We start from the raw sequence: 9,549 nt of genomic DNA on the forward strand, positions 1-9,549 counted from the left end.
AGCTGCGGTCGCGGGCGACGGGTTCGTCTCAGGTAAGGTGTAAAAAAGCCGGGATCGAGCTCTGGAACTCTCCTCCGGATTACTGGGTGCGTAAAAAGGCAGGGAAAACTTTCGTTATTATTTCCGGGCGTTGCGGTCTGGATTGGGACGTTTGAGATGGTTCATTTAGGATATTTGCGGGTGATGATTTTCGTTCCTGGTTCCGTATTCGGAAATGCTTTCGCTCCTTTATAGAAGCAGATCTCGTCGCTTCAGGCGCTTTTAGTGTTAATTAGTTTTTAAGCTACTTAGAAGTTAGGAAGCAAAATAGCTTGTAAGGAAGGAGAATCATAACAGCTATAAAAAATAGCACGTTTCTAGTAAATACGAAGGGAATGTGTGGTCGTGGCTTGGCGCGCTTTTTTTGATTCTGGAAATAGTTTTTAGTAGCCGTTTACTTTTTTTTGTGACAGAGTTTAGATCTGTCTGACCGATACCACGAGTTCTGAAGGTGATTCCAAAACCACCGTGAGGCAAAGACAGTTTCCTTTATTCTGAAAAAGAGAAGCTTTTTGAAGGTGAGCGAGGTGCTGACTGTTTTTCTGGCTGTTTTCCTGGCCGTTCACGTGATCTTCCTTCCGTTTTCGGAAGGGAAACGTCTCGAAAAGTAATAGCCAAATGTAAGTGTTTTAAGTTTTGGGTCTTGCTGTGACTGGCTTGCTTAGAGCGAATATATTGCATCATATCAATCACTGTTTGTTATGCAAACCTCTGCAGGTGACTGCAGTAATCTGTGCATGGTATCTGTAGTTAGTTGAATTACAGTAAGGGTAGTTTTGTGCCTGAAAAATAAAGGCAGTGAGTCTTCATTCTTGTTGAGGCATGGCTGAGCATCTGTCGTGATTCAAACACCAGAAAGGTGCCTGCAGAGCTTTGTGATTTGCATCGATGTACAGAAAGTGCTGGTAAACACAGGCAAGTAGGAGATTCTTGGAGTGTATTCAATTGCCTTGTTTTGGGTATGATTTTAGATGCTACCTTACTTTACAAGCTCACATCGGTTGACTTAATCTTGGTATGGGAAAGAACACTGCTTTTGTTACATTTTTTCTTTAAGTAGTACAAGTACAGATCACTTTACAAAGCTTCTGCCAAGTGGTTGCTGCTCGGGTATCCGAAGAGCAGGCAGGTATTTAAGTGGCCATTTAGGCTCATCTCACCAATGGCTTTCCTAGTTACCAATAGTCAGCTAATCCCCCTAATTTTTCAAATCTTTCTGCAGCCATCTCTGAATTGTTTTTTCCTACTTTTATGGACAAAGTAGATGGAAGTTGTTCTACTAAGAAAGAGCAGATATTGTTGGAGTTGTATTCTTGAAGTTTTATTACTAAACAGGTAATAGCAAGGATAACAGGTGGCTTTTTCTTTGATTGTATGTGCAATATATGGGGAGGATAAAGGAAAATTCTTTATTGCTTGTCTTTGAGCATAGGAAAAAGTTCTTTCCAACAGGCCAGGCTAAACACTATTCCTCTTTACTCCTCTTTGAGCAGGAACTAGAGGGGGGCAGTTCTCTATTTTTAAATTCCTTTTGCCTTTTCTTCAAGGTCCTGAAGTGACTCTCTGAAGACTTCGTTTTTGAAAATTTAAAAAGCAAGGACAATTCTGTTTTAATAAATGAAGGAGAATAAAGAAAATTCCAGCCCTTCTGTAAACTTGGCAAACCTGGACCATACAAAGCCATGCTGGTACTGGGATAAGAAAGATTTGGCACATACACCGTCACAGCTTGAAGGGCTTGATCCAGCTACAGAGGCACGATACCGCAGGGAAGGGGCCAGATTCATATTCGATGTGGGAACACGTTTAGGGCTGTATCCTTTAAACTCCTGTTGGTTTGAAATGTCTTTATGAATAGTGAGTTTTCAAAATAAAATGTACAAGAAATGTCACGTGCTCAGCTGTTCAAATGTTTCTTAGTCATTAATCAAAACTACTTTGTGTTTACATGCCTTTGGATGTAATGTGTTTTTACACAGTTCTATCCATTCATTGGATTAACAAGGTTCCAATTCGGTGATAGGGAGCTAAGATGATACAAACTTTCCAATTAAGAGTAACTCCTGTGAGTTATGAAACTCAGTGTTTCGCTATATGACTTCTCAAATTTTGAATTTTTCCCTCAGTTTTCTAGATTGTGCCTTTGAGGCTTTCAACCTCTGCCCTCCCCAGTCTTGGTCTTTGGTGGCTGTTTTTTTGTTTCATTGGTTTGGGATTTACAACTGTCCCATTCTTCCATAGACAGCCACTTAAATTTTCTGTTTCCTATATTCCTGTGCTTCCTTTAATCTCCTTAGGTCTTTTTTTAATAAAGCATGGTGAAGACAAAATTTTTACTTTTCTTAAAGTGAAGAGTGGGGAGCATGTTCAGATTTTATTTGCATTTGTAGGTGTGAATAGTACCTTTCCTCCACACCAGCAATTGAATGTGAAGTGATAATTGTTCTGTTCCTTCGTGTCCCTACTGCTGATTTTGACCTTCTCTGAAGCAGGTATGGTGCAACACAGGGATGACCTTTCGTGCATCTTTCTGTAAATACGATCAGGACTTTGCACACTTACAACAAATGCTTTAGGTATCATCTGCATCTGGGCCTGATCATAGTATTTACACAGCTTTAAGGGCTTTTGTGGCTTTTTTGTTCTGAAGCTCCTGCTTTACTTGCAGTGTTTTTTAACTGGTCACTGAACAGCCAATGACTTGAGGTACTTGATAAAGCAGAATCCGTAGTGCATGTTTGGTTTTAAATGTGTTTTATATGCTGCTTGAAAGTCCTTAATCTGCACCACAGACATTATGACACTCTAGCAACCGGAATAATTTATTTCCATCGGTTTTATATGTTTCATTCCTTCAAACAGTTCCCAAGATATGTAAGTATTTAGAATATTGATGACTTAATTTAATGATTGCACTGGGCATGGACTATTTAGAATGGTGATTAGTCACTTGGGTACTACTGTTGTTCACTATGGAAAGATGGAAAATTAGCCTTTTGTCTTTTAATTATTACAGCTTAAAATTCATTATTCTTGCGTGTTTACACATTTATGTTTATGCTTGGAAATACATTGACACTGCAGTTCTATCTTGCTGATACTGTTTTTTAGAAAGAGTAGCAGCTGTAGTGCTGGCACTTCTGTATTAGCTAAAAGGAAAAAAGAAGTGTAATACAGTCTTAAAACTGCTTGACAGACAACATTGAACCAGGACAAATTGTGCTTTGGGTTTCTGGCCTTGACACAAAGTTGTATAAAATGGACAGTCCTCCAAAATCTGGATTTTTCCTCTGAGAAAATAAAAGTTTAACACTGTATTAAAATTAGAAATTAATATGTTCATTAAGTTTTTCCTGGGAGACTTCTACAGAACTGTTAATGGAAACTGGCAGTGTTTTTATAATGCTACACTGTATTGCATATCTACATGCAGACCATTTTTTGAAAGTACTTTGTTTTTTTTAGGTGACAGGAGCCTGCTGTCTCTTCCTAGCAGGAAAGGTTGAAGAAACACCTAAGAAATGTAAAGATATAATTAAAACAGCTCGTAGCTTGCTAAATGATGTACAGTTTGGGCAATTTGGAGATGACCCAAAGGTAAAAATATTCATGCTGAAATTGATTTCATCCTGTTGTACTGTAGTAAAGTGACATACATTCAATAGAGCATTGACTGATTTTCAGTTGCTCTAAATTAAATTAGATGTTCAGCATGCATCTATGGCTCTTTCAGGTAATGTGATAGGTAGCTATGAAAGTAATTCTTCCTAATACAAGTAGCTTTGGGAGCTTACCGGAGCATTAGTTTTTATAAAAAGTTTGCATTTTATCTTGTGTAAATTCTGATATTATTTTGCAAATTAAAGTAAATTTTAGTAATTTCAGCCAGAGCAAGAAATGTTACCAAGACATAAATCATCTGAATGGGATTTTAGGAAGTAATTAATAGTAAATCTTAAATAAGAGAACTAAGTATCAAAAGTATTGAGAAGTTTCTTGTTTACAGTATTGGCTTAGCAAAAGTAGCTTCTCTTAAAATTTCCTTATTTTAAATAGCAGAAGGACCTGAAACTTCTGAGAGAAACATGGTAGAACTTGTATTTTTGTTGTGATTTTGTATATCTGGCATTTTTATGCAGTGTCTGGTTCAGTTCATTCCTCTGTGGACAAAAAGGGATTTTAAATGCCACATCCCCTGTCCTCAGCAAAATAAATATGAAGAAAAGGTAACTGAGTTTAAAATAGTGTTACAAGTTGGAGAGATTTCTGTTCCCCTTGGAGACAAACTTGGCTGCCTGGAAGTGCTATGTAGTCATGCTCTGTACTAGCATAAAATATTTTTGAGTGAAAGAAGGAATAATACTGTGGTTGCTTTATAACTCTCTATAGGAAGAAGTGATGGTACTTGAAAGAATCTTACTACAAACAATAAAGTTTGATTTGCAAGTGGAACATCCATACCAATTTCTTCTCAAGTATGCCAAACAACTCAAAGGTAAAATATTGCAGAGTGAGCAAGTAATGCCTGTTATTGATTTCCAGAAGTTAATATATATTATCAGTGCAGGAATATTCTATTTCTAACTGTTTGTCCCTCCTAATTTTATGTCTTTTTGGTTTTTTTTCTGATTGTTTTTCAGGAGACAAAAATAAAATTCAAAAACTGGTTCAAATGGCATGGACATTTGTCAATGACAGGTAAGATACACCTAGGAAACATTTTGAAAGTGAAATAGTTACTGTTGCTTACTTTGTTCTGGGGTTGGATATTTCTTTGGCAAATTTTTGATTTTTTTTTTTTCCCCTGCTTGTTACATGTTTTCTTGGTTGTGTTCCTCAGTTTTTCTGTCCATCATTACCATGATAGTTCCATTGAGCATGGAATCTGGAATGGGTATGGAAGTAGATCAGTAAGACCTCTCCAATGTTGTGGTACTGATAGTGCTGCACTAAAAAGAAAGTTACTGTTTGAAAGGACCAAACCAAATTCTAGATCTCCAGGATACAAGCTGGCTTCTTGCCAAATCTGAGATATGTGGCTCATTCTGAAAAAAAAAAGTCATTTCTTAATTTCATCGCGTTCATCAATGTATTTTTAATGTGATATTTTGGTAATAGTGAAGTAGCCATTAAATTCACTGAGGAATATAGTTTTTAGCACTAGATTTACAACTTCTTGAGTAATGAACTTGTAAGAATCACATCAATTAACAGGAGTGTGTGTAGAAGGATTTCTCATGTGGTATTGAAAATCTCAATCAAATCAACTTGACACACTTTAGCCTTCTTCAGGAGGATTCTACAGAGCTGGGCACCTTAATTCACTGAGGACTTAAATATTACTTTCTATTTCCATAGCAAACCCTTAAGAAAATGTGTAAGTGGCCTGACTGTCCAGAAGTTGTGAATACATTGCTTTCAGTCATGCCTACAGCAGTAGAACATCATAAAAAAGGAGGTGCATTTTTAATCACATGCCTGATTTGAATTAGTCCTGTGTGGGTTCAGATTCTGTAGATACCACCTAAACTCTCCAAATTAATTTGAGCAAAATTAATGTGGATCTCAAGAGATGTTTACTTCAGCTGCTGTCAGTCTTGCAGGTAGAACAAAATTATGGCATGACCATCGCTGTTAAGTTTGTTAAACTACTGTAATTTATCCATCAAAGTTTGGACACTATTGTACTTGAAATTAGATAGCATTTAGTATTTTAAAAAACCTAACGCTTAAAATGCACTTCAGGAAAACACTTGTATGAATTTGGAGAGTTTGTTTTAAACCATGCGTAATAGTTATCTCTGTTCTGAAGAGGCTGTATTGTGCTTCCTTAATAAGCACCATATTAGAAATTTACTTTTTTTTTTAGGATCCTGGCAAAATAATTCTGTACTTTGCACTACAGGCCTTTAGAATAGAGCATTCTGTTCTTATACAGCCACAGTGAATTCACGGAAATTCAGCTGGCTGGCTGGATCTAACATTCTGTAAGCAGATTATTGTTACAGAATCTGTGGAGAAAACAGAAAAATATTTCATAATTTAAAATTGATATCAGGAAATAGTAACTTTAAGTATGACAGAAAGTTAATGTCAATAATACCTATAATATCAATTATTTTAGCATCAGCTTTAACAAAGGCTGTTCAAGAGATAACCTTTTATATCTTGATCTAAAACTTGTCTTGTGCTTGACAAGTTGCTTTGCGAGTTCATGTTGGCTGCTCTGTGGGGCTTTCGGGGGTTTTTTTAGTATTTGTTCACATTTTATTGACAAACATTGGGAAGCTCTAAAATCTGATTTGGGACCTTATTTCATGACAGTGGTAGTCCAGAAATAGTTTAGTTTTGTAAATTCTTTTGTTTAACAAGGCTCTTAATTAAAATTGCCGGAAAAGTTAGAAGTGTGGTGGGATTTTATGCCCTGTTAATTACAGCTGCTGTACATTAAAGTGCTCTTGGACAATCAGGTAATCCCCAGGGTTGTGTTTTGTTTTGGTTTATTTCCTATTGCAGTCTCTGCACTACACTGTCCCTGCAGTGGGAGCCTGAGATCATAGCTGTTGCAGTTATGTACTTAGCAGGCCGTTTGTGTAAGTTTGAAATACAGGAATGGACATCAAAACCAATGTACAGACGATGGTGGGAGCAGTTTGTTCAAGATGTTCCTGTTGATGTTTTGGAAGGTATGAAAATGGTTTACCACAAAATTTCTTTTAATTGTGTGGCCTAGGTTATAAGTAAATGCATATAGCTTTCTATCTAGGTTTTAGTCAAAATAATCTTGTGTCAAATACGTAACTCAGGTCGTATGTGCTATCCCTTAATCAGGTGTTAAATTGAACTGGCTTATCTTAGAGGCATATTTAATCATCATGATTAGTCTTTTGTTCAATGTTTGCTTTACAACTTGTTTAGTTTATAACACATCTAATTAGCCTGAATTGTCATGGTGTGTTTTCTATTTTTTTAATGATTACCCTACTCCTCATTTTAAATAAGTGGTTCTACAAACGCAGGAACTAATGGAGCCCAGTTTCTAGTAGTTTTCCCATTAATAATTGATCTTTTTGACCAAATTATGCTAGGATAGAGGGGTTTTTGTGATGTACCATGAATGATGGACAGATTACAGGGGACCTTTAGCTCCTAATGTGTTGGAAGAAGAATTTAGTACTAGTCTTTTACTTAGTTCCTAAAACTTCTTTGACTGGCTTAACTCAACATGTATGTTTTAACATATAATCGTCTTCTACTTGCTTTCTTGCTGTTTTACTGTCCTGTGATCGTGGTTACCTGGCTCTCCAGGCACACAGTAATGACATACAGTGTGTTATTACCAAGACACTGTGCTCTTCTTCTGAAAGGTGTGCATATGCATGTACATATTGCTCAGCATAGGCAGAAGAAACTCAGAAGTGCAAGCATAAGTTGAAAATTAGTCTGTTTTTAAAAAGTTATTTAGGTCACTATAATGGTGAGTGATATTTGCAATGAATTTTTCCAAAGTTGATGTCCAGTAAAAATCAGGTAAGTGTGTTAAATATACACTTGTACATTGTATGGTTATAATACTTCGGATTTTCCTTTCTTTGTCATTAAGATATCTGTCACCAGATCCTGGATCTATACTCACAGGGAAAACAGCAAATGCCTCATCATACTCCTCATCAGTTGCAGCAGCCACCATCTCTTCAGTCTACACCCCAGGCACCTACGGTACAGCAGTCACAGCAATCCCAGAGTTCAGAGCAATCCCAGACACAGCAGCAAAAAGAGTCGCAACCGTCAGCACAACAACAGCAGCAGCAGCAGCAAACACAAGCACAGCAATCTAAAAAGCCCTCTCCCCAGTCAAGTCCTCCTAGACAGATTAAAAGACCAGCAGTAAGTTGAACTTTAACTTGCAATTTATTTTCAGGCTGATCTGATTTAAAGGCCACAATGTGCAGCAGACTTGTGTTTGCTTTAAGAATGAGCCTTGTAATTAATTTTATGTAGTAGATTTGGTTATGTGGCAACTTTGTTGATGCAGAAGAGCCTTTACAGTTCTGGCATATGACATTCTTACTCCACTTGAGCCAAAAGCCATGGAGAGGCTTTTAAGTCAACATGAGCTGTTCATGCTCTCAGTATTCGTGGTTCTGTGCTGTCAATAAATATGTTATGAACGCTTGCTTATTCACGTGAAGGACCTACTTTACTACTGATTTTGCCCCATCCCATATATTAATGAAGTACCTTGTGGAAAAAAATGATGCTTTTGCCTGACTGGTATCTGTTGATCGTGAATGGTCACCTCTGGCCAAGCCATCAGTGAAACTTACCTTTTCTTGAAATTAGTTTGAGGTCCATCACCTAATAATCAAGAAAATAAATAGTACAGATATACTGTAGGCAGCCACAACAAATAAAAAGCAAAGGGTGACTCAAAGGAGTTTTGTAGGAATACAGCACAAGCAGCATGAAATTGAGAAAAGTAAATGTGGTGATCTGAAATTGTTCCTTTTCTAAAAAGCAGTCTGGGAGAACAAGATGTGTGGTGTTTGAAAGATTTACTTGGTGCTTCTAAAATGTTCTGGAGTTAGATGTACCATAAACCTTACTTAAGATCTTTCCTGCTTCTATAAATAGGGCTTTGCATGACTTCTCCTTTGGTTTGTGCAGAACAGAAATACACTTTGTTCCTGGAGGCCAGATTTTCAATTTACATGAACTCTTATAACTCCATTACCTTCTACTGAGCCAAGATGCTTTCAAGCAGCTGAGGCATTGGCCCATGACTTACAGACCCATACCAGATGTCTAAAGCATCTGCACATCCTCTGCATCTCTAGTTGTGAAGAGCACTTGAATTTTCAGTTGATTTCACTAAAAATATACTGGTGAATCATTAGATGTAAATAGTATTTTCAGTTGGATTAAACTAGAAATTGTTAGGGGGAACAATTTCATTGCTCACAGGAACAGCAGTAAAGGAGCAGTTCCATTGTGTTGATTCAGCTGAAAGTATTAAATACCCATCAGTGTGCCAATAAATAATGTTGATTATTTATTATTATTTATTATGACCCGTGGGTGTTCTGGCTAGGGCAAACTACAGTGCAGTAGAATGACCAAATAAATGTTCGTCTCTATTTTAGCAGCTGCCATTATTAGAGAATTGTTACTGCTTGATTCTTTTTTTTCTTTAGCATAAATGCAGTTTTAATTGATGTTTGTTTTTTCTGTCATGAGTTATTTTGCTCCAGTTTCTTGTTCTGTTGTAATGATGTACCTTGTTGTTGTTTTTTGGACATTGTTCCATATTAACAAGTACATAATAACTGAATTGCTTGTCACCTGAAGTAATCAACTGACTTCACAAAATGAGTGATTTTTGGAAAAGATCCAACATGTAGTTATTTGCTTCTGTTTGAAAGTGCAGGGAGAATTGATGCAGTTTTACAGGCATGGAATGTAGTGCTAGAAAGTCAAGAAAAGACCACCCAAGTAAAATGAAGGCAGCAG

General features: G+C 36.9%; 1 protein-coding gene across 4 annotated transcripts in view; it reads left to right on the top strand.

The window, feature by feature from the left end:
* CCNK (cyclin K) overlaps nucleotides 1-9,549 on the top strand; it is a 15,443-nt gene continuing 5,894 nt past the window's right edge. The window contains exons 1-9 of one of the 4 annotated variants that reach the window (XM_008629745.2): nucleotides 72-86; nucleotides 453-557; nucleotides 1,587-1,853; nucleotides 2,832-2,913; nucleotides 3,505-3,636; nucleotides 4,429-4,534; nucleotides 4,680-4,737; nucleotides 6,556-6,725; nucleotides 7,643-7,926. In XM_008629745.2, the coding sequence (XP_008627967.1) occupies nucleotides 1,657-1,853; nucleotides 2,832-2,913; nucleotides 3,505-3,636; nucleotides 4,429-4,534; nucleotides 4,680-4,737; nucleotides 6,556-6,725; nucleotides 7,643-7,926 (1,029 nt within the window). In that variant the 5' untranslated portion in view covers nucleotides 72-86; nucleotides 453-557; nucleotides 1,587-1,656. Of the gene's footprint in view, nucleotides 33-67; nucleotides 87-452; nucleotides 558-585; nucleotides 1,375-1,586; nucleotides 1,854-2,831; nucleotides 2,914-3,504; nucleotides 3,637-4,428; nucleotides 4,535-4,679; nucleotides 4,738-6,555; nucleotides 6,726-7,642; nucleotides 7,927-9,549 lie in introns of those variants that run through there. The other 3 variants (XM_008629744.2, XM_017729059.1, XM_017729060.1) reach the window with 3 other exon arrangements.

This window comes from Corvus brachyrhynchos, unplaced genomic scaffold, assembly GCF_000691975.1.
Source record: "Corvus brachyrhynchos isolate BGI_N302 unplaced genomic scaffold, ASM69197v1 scaffold1, whole genome shotgun sequence".
Taxonomy (NCBI): Eukaryota; Metazoa; Chordata; class Aves; order Passeriformes; family Corvidae; genus Corvus; species Corvus brachyrhynchos.